Source organism: Salvelinus namaycush, chromosome 31, assembly GCF_016432855.1.
Source record: "Salvelinus namaycush isolate Seneca chromosome 31, SaNama_1.0, whole genome shotgun sequence".
In the NCBI taxonomy this organism is placed as follows: Eukaryota; Metazoa; Chordata; class Actinopteri; order Salmoniformes; family Salmonidae; genus Salvelinus; species Salvelinus namaycush.
In genome coordinates this window covers 9,049,907-9,063,333 of record NC_052337.1, presented here as the reverse complement: position 1 = coordinate 9,063,333, position 13,427 = coordinate 9,049,907, and the positions used below count along the sequence as shown (strand labels likewise).

The 13,427-nt window shown below is 43.8% G+C and overlaps 2 protein-coding genes across 2 annotated transcripts in view; both read right to left on the bottom strand.

The window, feature by feature from the left end:
• Positions 1 to 403: 403 nt before the first annotated feature.
• On the bottom strand, positions 404 to 3,496 carry tpst2 (tyrosylprotein sulfotransferase 2). Its single transcript, XM_038970595.1, has 7 exons — positions 3,125 to 3,496; positions 2,722 to 2,967; positions 1,860 to 2,016; positions 1,461 to 1,621; positions 1,152 to 1,350; positions 1,028 to 1,087; positions 404 to 920 (listed from the first exon to the last, which is right to left on the bottom strand). Exons 1-7 carry the CDS (start codon positions 3,340 to 3,342, stop codon positions 888 to 890), a joined length of 1,074 nt encoding a protein of 357 aa, XP_038826523.1. The 5' UTR covers positions 3,343 to 3,496; the 3' UTR covers positions 404 to 887.
• A 2,231-nt stretch (positions 3,497 to 5,727) lies between these two features.
• Positions 5,728 to 13,427, bottom strand: part of LOC120026188 (seizure 6-like protein) — a 21,525-nt gene continuing 13,825 nt past the window's right edge. The window contains exons 14-16 of the mRNA XM_038971012.1: positions 8,434 to 8,548; positions 7,708 to 7,813; positions 5,728 to 7,371 (exon numbers count right to left, since the gene is read on the bottom strand). Of these exons, the coding sequence (XP_038826940.1) occupies positions 7,342 to 7,371; positions 7,708 to 7,813; positions 8,434 to 8,548 (251 nt within the window). The 3' untranslated portion in view covers positions 5,728 to 7,341. The remainder of the gene's footprint in view (positions 7,372 to 7,707; positions 7,814 to 8,433; positions 8,549 to 13,427) is intronic.

Below are 13,427 nucleotides of genomic sequence, written 5' to 3'. Positions count from 1 at the left end.
GCTGAGGTTTGGTAGGCTCGGTTACCTCTCAATCAGCTGAGGTTTGGTAGGCTCGGTTACCTCTCAATCAGCTGTGGTTTGGTTAGGCTCAGTTACCTCTCAATCAGCTGTGGTTTGGTTAGGCTCGGTTACCTCTCAATCAGCTGAGGTTTGGTAGGCTCGGTTACCTCTCAATCAGCTGTGGTTTGGTTAGGCTCGGTTACCTCTCAATCAGCTGTGGTTTGGTTAGGCTCAGCCATAATGTGCAAGTGTTTGTAACCTGCGAATTACATCAGTATTGAACATTTTATCCGGAAATACCAACCATATACAGACCAGCGTACTGAAAGTCTGGCTAATAACGTTTGTGGATATTTTGTCTCAGATTACCTCCTACATAAGGACAAAATCAGAGAACAACAGATAAAGTATGTTAAAAATAAGTTTATTCAACATTCTGACTTGTAATTGGATTGTTCAGGAAAGCTGAGCCTACATGTTAGAGACGATTGTGTAAGTAATTAATTCTCGGATTCTAAAATAGCCTATTTTTTCCCTTGTCTCCATTCATCCACATGGCTCCTGGCGGCACTTTGATATCACCAAAAATATAGTGAAGATTGCCCATTATTTTGTTTTTGTAAGGACCCCAAAAAACGGAGGCAGTGGGAGAACCTATTCAAGTAAGTAAACACATTTTAGAAATGTAAAAAAAACGATATAATATACTTTTCTCCATTGGACATCACTTCTTCCTATCAATGAGGTCTAGAGCACATGCATGGTTATGCCCTCTGACTGTGCTTGGTGCTTAGCCACCACCGTTTTGGTTGATGCTGTTGTCTTCCCTGAGAGGATAATCAGGGGTCATAGGTCAGGGGTGACCGTTGTTCCAGGCGCTGACCCTGTCACCTCTCTGTCTGTGAACCTTTCATGGACATCTAAAGAAGGATGTAGACAGAACCAACAATTATCAGTTCCATACTAAAAACAGTCAATCAGCAGTTGCCTAGACATTGAGGATAGGTGGTTTTTCTGTTAGACTCACCAGGGGACGTCCGTTCAGATGTAGGCTTGCTACGGGAGTTTTAAAGTCTCCCCTCAGAAGCTACAGAGAGAGGACATAAGGTTTACATCAGCAAAAACCTGTGTGTGTGTGTGTGTGTCCGTACCCTTTGTGTGTTGTTGAGGAACTGTGGGTCAGGCTGTCCGTAGTTAGGTGGGTTGGCTTTGGGGTCGTAGCCTAGTCTCCCCAGCATGGGGGCGATAGCGTCCATGTCTGCCATTACGTCTGGGGGCATGTGACCTACCCACCGAGTCAGAGCGTCTAAGTTCACTGGCCTCATCACCTGGTCTGTGGACCGTTCCGTTCTGTGACACAAACACACATTAATAAACACACACCAAAACAGCAAGACTCCTTTGAGTCTTTGTGATGTAGCATGGCCTTGTCACCTTCTCTGATATTCACTGATACACACTTTGACAGTGACACTCCTCCAGGTTTTCCAATAGCCTCTTCATGGTGCAGAACCCCCTCGTGCCACGGCAGACCCAGGAACTTTAGCACTGTCTGCAGGGTGGAACGAGGGTGGAGGACCAGCCTCTCATACCTCACAGCCAGGCACCTCTTACTGCCCACCTACACACACACACACACACACACACACACACACACACACACACACACACACACACACACACACACACACACACACACACACACACACACACACACACACACACATGGTTGGTCATCACTTTCCACCTAAACACACACACAAAGACGCACACTCACACACATGCAGGCACAGATGCACTGCATGCACGCACACACGTCAGGCACCACTCTCCGCCCACCTAAACAGACACACACACACCTGAGTGCACTGTGTCAGCATGGCCTGTGTGGCTCGGCTCCACTTGGCCAGGCAGTCCCTATAGCTGGAGAGGTCAAAGCCACCGATCGTCACGCGACGCGAAATCATAGAGTACACCGCCGCTCGGCCATCTCTCAGCATCAACAGGAACTTAGAGCTGTAGAAAGAGAGAGAGGAAGGACGTAGAGGTGTGGCGGGATAGAGGAGAGAGAGAAAAGTTGAGGAGAAAGTACTTTACAACTTTCCACCGCACTACTCATAATTCTCCCTAACCCCGGTTTCAGGCCTGGAGAGGAGGCGGAGTTAGTGAAAAAGTAGATAAGTTATCTCCTGTTCTGTCAGGACTTTGACCTCTGGTAATCAGTCATACGATGTGTTCTGTTCTGTAGGAGGTAACCAGGCTGCCTAGTGACTCACGAATGAGTTGTACTGTCTATATGGCTCACATGGGTCAGCATGTGAAAAGCCACACTTGATCACACCATTATGTGTGGTGACAGAGGCTTTTGGGTCAGTGTACACTAAAAGGGTTCTTCGGCTGTCCCAATAGGAGAACCCTTTGTAGAATCCTTTTTCGTTCCAGGTAAAACCCTGGAAAACCCTTTTTTGGTTCCAGGGAGAATCATTTTGGGTTCCATGTAGACCTCTGTGGAAAGGGTTCGACATGGAACCCCAAAAGGTTCTACTTGGAACCAAAAGGGTTCTACCTGGAACCCAAGAAGGGCTATCAAAGGGTTATCCTATTGGGACAGCCGATGAACCCTTTTAGGTTCTAGATTGCACCTTCTTTTCTAAGAGTATATGTGTCTTGAGATGGAGGTGTGTGTGTGTGTGTGTGTATAGTAAAGTAAGTCAGACCTACTTGGGAAAAAGGTGAGCGAGGTACTTAGCGCTCTTCAAAGTAAAGGGATCTTTATTGCAGAGTAGAGGTGCTGGCTCCCCGTGTCCTGCTATGATTTGAAGGAGGAAGGCAGTGACCGCTCGGTCCAGGACCTTGGTGCTGACCCCCTCCTTCTCAGCAGCCCAGCCCAGCTTAAGGCCCAGTATCCTGGGCACGACCCTCGTCTCCTCCCCACACCGCACCGCAGGGTGGGCGTCCAGCATGGCCCTACACAGTGTGGGAAATAAGATGGAGATCAAAATGACAGGGTACAGAGGTAAATACATACAGTATATAACCATATTGAGTGTCAGAATAATACAAGTTCAGTACATTGGTAAATACAAGTAAATAAGTACTCTCCTCCTCCTTTCTCTTGTCATACCTCATCAGGGTGGTCCCGGAACGAGGCACCCCTCCCACAAACACCAGGGGAATGTCAGAACTGACCCTCCACCCGTCCCGGACCAGCACGGTCACAGGTTCGCCCGCACCCTGGGATGGCTGCCGGCAGGGTAGACAGAAACGCAGGAACTGGGTCAGGGTGGAGATTCCACCCAGGATAAGGAGCCCTGTTAACACCCTCCGTGCTGACACACGCATCACTGATGGAGATGGTTGTGCTTGGTCATGATCTCTTGGTCATAGGCAGGAGGCCAACTGTGTGTGCTGCTATTTTGACCAGGTTTTTCTTGTAGAACAGATTTTAAGTTTCAGTGAGACTGACCCTGTTGAAGTATAGGTAGAGAGGTACTTTCTGGAATAGAGGGAGAGAAACAAGAGGGACAGGAAATTGTACATCTCATATTTAAACACTACTCTTTTGAGCTTCATAAAAACTCTCTCTCTTCTGGGAGCACTGCAGAACACTCGTGTGTTTATCTGAGAGGAACTAGTCTGGCAGGTTCTTAAAAATGTCCACTTCCTCCTCATACTGAATCTCTACAACAGCCTGGAAATGTTTTTTGTTTTACTACAGAAATCTTACTACAAACATACCCAGGGCCTATTCCTGCACAGGTGAAATCTTTTCATGGCGTAAATGGAAAACTTTGTTTGTGGGATCATGATGCAAATATCAAAGATAAGGGTAATGCAGGAGATTCAAACTAACCTCTTGTCTGGTCACGCTCTGTGTTGCAGGCAGCAGAGTTACAACTATATTATTATTCACCAAGTCAGTACCTGTCTCAGTAAATATGAAATGAAAACTTCATATGGTCTTATCAGGGATTCTAGAACCTTCACTGTCACTCCAGTAATCACAGTCAGAAATAGAACACAGATATACAGATAGACCAACCTACTCAGAGATAAAGGGAGAGAGAGGGAAGGTGGAGGGGACAGAGTGAGAAAAGGAAGACGGTTGAAAGACACAAACAAGCAAGAAAAGGAAAACAAAGTACACAATCTGTTAACATAAAAAGAGAGAGAGAATGTTTTCTGTACCTTAACAGACGGAAGAGGAAGCTGAACTGTGGTGAACTAGTTTGAGTGTGAAGCCTGGTGCAGAACAGAGTGAGTTGATGGGAACGGAAGGAAGAATGAAGTAGTTAGAAAAGAGTGGAGAGGTTGAAGCATTGTCAGGACTGATTTCTCTGACCCAGTAGGCCTTATTCTGTTTTTATCTCCATGCTAGAGAGGACAAGTCACCCCACTGGGCACAATGTCAATTCAACTTCAATTCCACGTTGGTTCAATGTAATTTCATTGCAATGACGTGGAAACAATGTTGATTCAACTAGTGTGTGCCCAGTGGGATCATTGCAACTTCCATGATGACTTTAATTTAATTTGAATGACAAATCTCCCCTGACACTAACCCTTAATTAAAGCTGCAATATGTCACTTTTGGGGCGACACTACCAAATTCACATAGAAAAGCGAGTTATATATATCTTTCATTCTCATTTAAAGCATGTCTAAGAAGCGGTAGATCTGTTATTCTATGTGCACTATTTCTATGCTTCCCTGTTCTTGAGTTTTTGTGTCTTTTGCTTTCAGTTTTGTACGCCACCTTCAAACAGCTGAAAATACAATATTTTTGATTATCGAAAATATATTTCACAGTTGTTTAGATGGTACAATGATTCTCTATATTTTACTTGCTTGTTTGGTCACAAACTGAAATTAGGTGACCTATTAGAATTTGAGCAACCAGGAAATGACAGAGCGATTTATGCATAGTGCACCTTTAGGAACAAATAACTCATATACTTGCTCCAGTTCTGAGGGTATAGCATCTATTTTTGTATGCATCTTGTGACTGCTTTTGGTTGCACTGCTCAGTCACACCTGCCTTTACGCATGCACACACAAACTGAACTGAAAATATAGGGCTTTCTTTGAGTCTGACCCCCTCTCTATTCAGCTGTTTTGTTGGTTAATTACACACACAAACATACACCCTAAGAACGATAGCACCCACTTGTTTTCAAATCTTTGCTGTTAAGTAAATAACTGTTTTTGCAACAGTAACTTTCTATTTGCAAAAACAGGTAGTAACAATAAGTATTGAAACATGAAGTAGCAACTGTGTTTTTGAGGCTGTTGTGTATTGAGGTCAGGGGAAGATAAAACTGACGGTTCTGAACGAAAGCGAACCAGTTTCAACAGAAACAGAAACTATGTCACCACTGGAGTGTGTGTGAGATACAGTGATTGCACAATAGGTGAAAAATAACAGTTGTTTTACTTTCAAGGTAGTGCTCCCAGAAAGGGAACCTGTGAGGAAGTATTGAGATACAGCATGTGTGGGTCTGTATGGATGTACTGTTGAATTAGTCAGAATGGAGAGACATGTTATTTTCTTCATGTTCCAAGTGTAAAACAGTTGTTCCGTGTTATGCGTAGTGACATAGTGACTGTTGTGACCGTTTCTAGCTCTTGTAGGTGTGACACAGCCAGGGAGTCACCTGATCATCCCCAGCTCTCGAAGAAATAACAGATGACAAAGACAAGTGTTTTTCTTTTTTTTTTTTAGAAAGATTCTGTTATACTTTTTATTTGACCATTAATTTCAGGAAATCAGTAACATGGTACATATTTTATTTTTTTCTTCTCAAAATTAAAATGTACATGAATTAATCTGCATAAAACATCACATTTACATCAAAAATAAATACATAATCTGGTGCCGGTCTCTTCTGGTGTTGTTATGGTTGGTTGGTTGAGCTTGCACATGGAAGGTCAGTTACTATGGTAAAACCAGTACTACAAACGGTTCTAAGACAAGGCCTTAGAAATGCAGGAAGATGGTGCCCAGACAGGAAGAGATAGTAACCTCACTTCCTCTGTCAGATTCTAAGGTGCCAATTTACCCCTACGTTTTACATCTCAATGGACCCCATTCATGTACCAATACTTTAGTTCCCTTTGGTTCTATCCCCTCCTCTCCTCTCTCTGCCACCCCTTCTATACCTCTCACCCATCATCCTCCTTCTGTCTCCCTCTCTCCCCACCTATTCCTTCCCCTCTCTCCCTCCCTCTGTCCCTGTATTTGATAGCTAATAGAAGACACATGAGTAAATAGTGTTTGTCTCTTTATCTCCCAACGCCTGCAGCCCTGTTCACAGTGGGTGTTTCTCAATATGCTGCTGCCATGCTCCACACTCTCATGCTCCGAGTTCGTTCTCCGAGGATGTTCTCTTGAGTACATTCTTGTGAGTACAAGAGTGTGGAGAATGCATACAAATGTACATTTGAGAAGCACTGCGCACTCCCGTTATACTGTATTAACTTTGACCAATACAGACAAAACATGACCTACATAAAGCAAACCCAAGCTTGTAATTATCAGCTAGCTATATGTGAATCATATTAATCTAGCTAGCCAGCTAGTTGTACAAAAAAAAAAAAACTAAAACTAATGTTGTTATGAAGGGTGGATGGCCAACGTTAGCTACGAATTCTTTGTGGATAACATTAGCTAGCTAAAGTTAGCTACCAATTCTTCATCAGTTAGCCTGCAGTCTATGTACACGACTACAGTGGATATTCTAGGCAGTTAAATATGCCAAAATGAACAAGATCAAGATAAAATATTGTAGTCAGGCAACATATGATGTGAGTGGACAACCTTTCATTCCAAAGTCGGAGTTCATTTTCTCTCGCTTCAGCTCAAAACCAGCCGCCATTGATTTCAAGAAATGTTGCGTTGTTTTTTATGTGGTTGCGTCATATTATGTCAACAATCCTGGGAATATTTCAGTTGAAGCTTGCATTGATGCACGCTTCGAAATGTTTACAAGCAAAGTACGCACGCCATTTTGCATACTTTGATTTGGACTCATTCTCCAACCATGCTCAGAGAATGGTAGTAAGAATATTGAGAAACACCCAGTATCTCCTGTCCTCTCCTTTCCCCTCTCCTCCTATTTTCTCCCCCTCTCCTCTCCACTCCCTTTCCTACTCATCTTCCCTCTCGCTGTTTCCTCTTTCTGTGATTGGAGGACAGGGTCATGGGGGGAAGGGGCAGATCTATAGTCAGTCTGTATTTACATAACTTTCTTTTGGGTGGGGCTGAGGAGGAGAAGGGGTAGGGAGTGGGTTTGGTTGGGTGGAAGCTTCTTCATTTTGGGATTCTGACAGTTGAGAAAGTCCTCATATTGATACCTCATATTCACGGGTGTCCTGAGAGAGGGAGAGAAAGAGATGTTATATTTGTATTTAATTTATTAAACTATATTTAACTAGGCAAGTCAGTTAAGAACAGATTCTTATTTACAATGACAGCCTACCCCAGCCAAACCCCAACGACGCTGGGCCAATTGTGGGCCGCCCTATGGGACTCCCAATCACGACCGGTTGTGATACAGCCTGGAATCGAACCAAGGTCTGTAGTGATGCCTCTTGCACTGTCATGCAGTACCTTAGACCGCTGTGCCACTGCAGAGCCCAGTATTAAAGACCCTCCTGTCTCATACAATGACTATGTTTGTGTGTGTGTGTGTGTGTGTACTTCCTCACCACTCCTGTCTCGTAGAGTGGGTTGTCAAACTCGCTCTCCACTGTGATCTGGCTGTAGGGGTGTGGGTGGATGAGTGGCAGCCGCAGGTTGGAGTTGTAGCGACACCTGGTGGCCAAGAGAGGAACAGCAGGGTGTCAGGAATAAAAAAATGTATGACACCACTGTTTCCATGAGCAGAGAGAGAGAACTGAGCAGGATAAAGAATATTACTGTTCTCATGTGATTCACTTGCCTCATTCATTTGGAGCCTATTTAATGAGGTGAAACGTTTGGAATGTTGAAGATAGAATTGTCACATGTAGAGCAGCTGACAAGATTCCCTTTTCTACATGACAGAATAATGTCTGTTCTATACAATACATTTCCATCTGAATGTTCTGTAACCTTGTGGCATATGCTATTCAACCGTAACCAAGGTTGCACAGTCAGATGGGAAGGTAACCAGGGCAGTTTGTGTTTATTCAATTGTCATAGAGTTTCCATATGACCATTGATGGACAATATTGCATTGAAATGGAATTGAATACAAAATATTCAGCTCCAGTGTATTCAAGTAAGTAGAGTTCAGGGACTCCTATTCACTGGGCAACAAATGGGATTATATTATATATTTTTAAAAATTAAAGCAGGATTTGCTATTTCAATTGATCCAATGATAATCTAAACAGGTCACTGTGTTGAACAGGTCCATTGGTGTGTAGAGGTGATAGGGAGTGTAGTCTTACCGTGTGACGTAGACATAGGCTCCTCCCAGCAGCACGGAGAGCAAAAGTACAAGGATGAAGATAGCCAATGCCATGTTGCCTCCATCCAGACCTGACCCGGCAGCTGCTTCCGCAACTGGAGGGGAGGGGGGAGATTGAGAAAGAGAAGGAGAAGGTAGGTAAGGGGAGAGCATGAAAGCGAAAGGGAAGGAGGAAGAGAGATAACTTCAGTTCAGTCCCAGTGAAAAGGTGATGATAATAGAGCAATACAAAGGCAGAAAATATAAAAGCGAATCAGACAATTAACAAAGGGGTCGTTCATGTTGGCATTTGGGCATGGCATTTTGGAAAAATGTTATTTCATTTTTCTAGATTTTTATTTATTTAAATGTATTTGGGTACATCTTCCCATTCTAAAGGTAATGGCTTTAAATGTGTTTTACCATTATGATTACACTGTGTCACCAGTAGGAGTAGTAAGACCAATGATAGTAACATCAATGAGACGTTTTAGGTCAATTTGTTTGTAAATGGAGGCCACAAATACTCAAATCTAATGCCATCAATCCTTTAAAGATCCTGAACAGTCATTCTGAAAAGTACTTTTCTATCATGGCTAACTACCAGGAAGTTTGAAAAGTCAGGCTGAGTGGCTGGGGAGCTTACATTTATGAGCTCGCCTTGACTGACAGCTCTTTGAAACGCCTATATCAAGCAACTTGGATGCAGTAAGCAGTGTTGCTGTAAAATCATCTCAAGCAAATTCGGTGATATACAAAGCAACACAAACAACATTGAAATTGCATTAATTATATGATTTATTTTTATAAACATCTCCCTTTTGGCATGTCTCTTGTGATGCGGTTCACAGCAGCACTAACGGATGTGTTGACTTGACAGCTGTGTCTGAGTTTTGAACAACCCTTTCCCCCTTTTGTTCCATGCTGGCTGAAGACCTAGCTAGCCAGTAACTAGCTAATACTAGACACAGATCAAATCAAAAATCAAATCGTATTTGTCACATGTGCCGAATACAATGCTACTTACAAGCCCTTAAACATTGCAGTTAAGACAAACATGTGTTAAGAAAGTATTTACTAAATAAACTGAAGTTTACATTTTTTTTTAAATAAAGAAGAAAATAGAAAAAATAACACATAATTAAAGAACAACAATAAAATAACAGTAACGAGGCTATATACAAGGGGGTACCGGTACAGAGTCAATGTGCGAGGTCACAGGTTAGTCTAAGTAATTGAGGTAATAGACCGAGCAGTTGCCATAACAGGCGGTGATGCAACCAGTCAGGAAACTCTCGATGGTGCAGCTGTAGAATTTATTAAGGATCTGAGGACACATGCCAAATCTTTTCAGTCTCCTGAGGGGGAATAGACATTGTCGTGTCCTCTTCACGACGGTCTTGGTGTGTTTGGACCATGATAGTTTGTACACCAAGGAACTTGAAGCTCTCAACCTGCTCCACTACAGCTCTGTCGATGAGAAAGGGGGCGTGCTAGGCCCTCCTTTTGCTGTAGTCCACGATGATCTCCTTTGTCTTGATCACGTTGAGGGAGAGGTTGTTATCCTGACATCACATTGCCAGGTCTCTGACCTCCTCCCTATATGATGTCTCATCGTTGTCGGTGATCAGACCTACCACTGTCGTCTGAAAACTTAATGATGGTGTTGGAGTCGTGCTTGGCCATGCAGTCATGAGTGAACAAGAAGTACAGGAGGAGACTGAACACGCACCCCCGAGGGGCCCCCGTGTTGAGGATCAGCGTGGCAGATGTGTTGTTACCTACCCTTACCACCTGGGGGCGGCCCGTCAGGAAGTCAAGGATCCAGTTGCAGAGGGAGGTGTTTAGTCCCAGGGTCCTTAGCTTAGTGATGATCTTTGAGGGCACTATGGTGTTGAAAGCTGAGCTGTAGTCCAATGAAATCAAATTTAATTTGCCACATGCGCCTTACAGTGAAATGCTTACTTACAAGCCCTTAATTAACCAACGATGCAATTTTAAGAAAATACCTAAGAAAATAACAATTAAGGGGGGGAGGTGCAAATAGTCTGGTTAGCCATTTGATTCGCTGTTCAGGAGTCTTATGGCTTGGGGGTCGAAGCTAGAAGCCTCTTGGACCTAGACTTGGCGCTCCGGTACCGCTTGCAATGCGGTAGCAGAGAGAACAGTCTATGACTAGGGTGGCTGGAGTCTTTGATGATTTTTAGGGCCTTCCTCTGACACCGCCTGGTATAGATGTCCTAGATGGCCGGAAGCTTGGCCCCAGTGATGTACTGGGCCGTACGCACTACCCTCTGTATCCCGTCAGGATGCTCTCGATGGTGCAGCTGTAAAATCTTTTGAGGATCTGAGGACCAATGCCAAATCTTTTCAGTCTCCTGAGGGGAAATAGGTTTTAGTCAATGAATAGCATTCTCACATAGGTGTTCCTTTTGTCCAGGTGGGAAAGGGCAGTGTGAAGTGCAATAGAGATTGCATCATCTGTGGATCTGTTGGGGCTGTATGGAAATTGTAGTGGGTCTAGGGTTTCTGGGATAGTGGTGTTGATTTGAGCCATAACCGGCCTTTCAAAGCACTTCATGGCTACAATGGTATGGGTCAGTAGTCATTTAGGCAGGTTACCTTGGTGTTCTTGGGCACAGGGACTATGGTGGTCTACTTGAAACATGTTGGCATTACAGACTCGGACAGGGACAGGTTGAAAATGTCAGTGAAAACACCTGCCAGTTGGTCAGTGCATGCTCGGAGTACACGTCCTGGTAATCCGTCTGGCCCTGCGGCCTTGTGAATGTTGACCTGTTTAAAGGTCTTACTCACATTGGCTACGGAGAGCTAGATCACACAGTCATCTGGAACAGCTGGTGCTGTCATGCATGTTTCAGTGTTGCTTGCCTCGAAGGACGCATAGAAGTCATTTAGCTCGTCTGGTAGGCTCGTGTCGCTGGGCAGCTCGTGGCTGTGCTTCCCTTTGTAGTCCGTAATAGTTCCCAAGCTCTGCCACATCCGACGAGCTTTGGAGCCGTTGTAGTAGGCATTGCGGAAATTCTTATAAGCGTCTGGGTTAGAGTCCCGCTCCTTGAAAGCGGCAGCTCTACCCTTTAGCTCAGTGTGGCTGTTGCCTGAAATCCATGGCTTCTGGTTGGGGTATGTACGTACGGTCACTGTGGAGACGACGTCATCGATGCACTTATTGATGAAGCCAGTGACTGATGTGGTGTACTCCTCAATGCCATCGGAAGAATCCGGAACATATTCTAGTCTGTGCTAGCAAAACAGTCCTGTAGCTTAGCATCTGCGTCATCTGACCACTTCCGCATTGAGCGAGTCACTGGTACTTCCTGCTTTAGTTTTTGCTTGTAAGCAAGAATCAGGAGGATAGAGTTATGGTTAGATTTGCCAAATGGGCAAGGGAGAGCTTTGTACGCGTCTCTGTGTGTGGAGTAAAGGTGGTCTAGAGCATCTTGCCAATGCACGGAAAACCCAGCCAGCTGTATGTTATTCATGTCGTCGTTAAGCCACGACTCGTGAAACATAAGATATTACAGTTTTTAATGTTCCGTTGGTAGGATAGGCTTGATCGGAGCTCATCCAGTTTATTATCCAATGATTACACGTTGGCTAATAGGACTGATGGTAGAGGCGGGTTACCCACTCGCAGTCGGATTATTACAAGGCACCCCGACCTCCCTTATATCTCCGTCTCTTCTTCATGCGAATGACGGGGATTTGGGCCTTGTCCGCTGTGATGTAAATCCTTCACGTCCGACTCATTAAAGAAAAAATCTTTGTCCAGTACGAGGTGAGTAATCCCTGTTCTGATGTCCAGAAGCTCTTTTCGGTCAGAAGAGAAGGTGGCAGAAACATTACGTATAATAATAAGTTACAAATAACACAAAAAAACACACAGAATAGCACAATTGGTTAGGAGCCCGTAAAACGGCAGCCATCTCCTCCGGCGCCAAGGGGAAACATATAATGATATTTGCCATAGATGAATAGGGTAAACTTTAAATTACATTTGCTGACACCATACAGTCAAATTGGTACCATTAGAGTAGCTATCTAGCTATATAAACCAATGTTGGTTACAAGGCGGTGCTTATTTAAATTAAGTAAGAAAACATCATGGTACCATTGGTGTATTAGAATTAGAGTTAAAGTGATATCACCATGTCCCCTTAATACATCCAAGTGTTTGACATGGGGGAGGGGACAAGTAATTGTATGATCAATGTAGCAGCAACAGTCATTTTTCATACTTTAGTCATCATACGTTTATCTGGTTTCCTTCAAATATCATCCCATTTCATAAAAAACATGATTTTGACTGTCATTGTAAGAAATCATTGTAAAAAATAATCAAGAATGATCCAAGAGTACAGGTAATTAGGAAGAATAGTGCAGACTGGACAGTAGCTGATTAAAGACATGCTCCGGAACTTTGGCAACTACTAAGTATTTACACCTTCCGCTTTGGGCTGGATGAGCCAATGTGAAGTTCAGACATGCATAATCTATCTGCAGAATTAGTGTCTTACCTGCCACAAAATCCCTAGTTTGAAAGCATCTGTTTTTCTGGAAGCTGTGCTGGGCCATTTTCCCTACACTTCCCCTCACGTGGGCAGCCCCCTAGCAATTTGAGTTCAACCAATGAGCTTCAGCCCCTCGCCATATGAGTGATAGCTAGCAAGATGCACATGATGCACCCACAGCAGAGCGAGAGAGCGAGAGAAAGCAATGAAGTGGTGCACATATCTGCACATATGTGATGTGGCATGCAATTTTTGGGAAACACTTTTGGCTTGTGAGCACTACTTTCAGAACTACTGGCTAAAAAGTATACAGAAGTACTGAAGAATCACTTTAAGCCACTAATGTATGTACAAATAAAGATCTGATTTAACAGATAGACGGACAGATAAAGACAGAAAAATATACAGAAAAACAGACAGACAGGCTCACTGAGTCAGAAAGACAGACAGACAAACAGACTCA

Excerpts from the sequence above, each read along its gene's own strand:
- tpst2 (XM_038970595.1), bottom strand. The coding sequence starts at position 3,342 with ATGCGTGTGTCAGCACGGAGGGTGTTAACAGGGCTCCTTATCCTGGGT. Across the intron at positions 2,968-3,124 it reads TCCGGGACCACCCTGATGAG|GGCCATGCTGGACGCCCACC; the intron begins GTATGACAAGAG and ends CACACTGTGTAG. Across the intron at positions 2,017-2,721 it reads CTCGCTCACCTTTTTCCCAA|CTCTAAGTTCCTGTTGATGC; the intron begins GTAGGTCTGACT and ends CTCTTTCTACAG.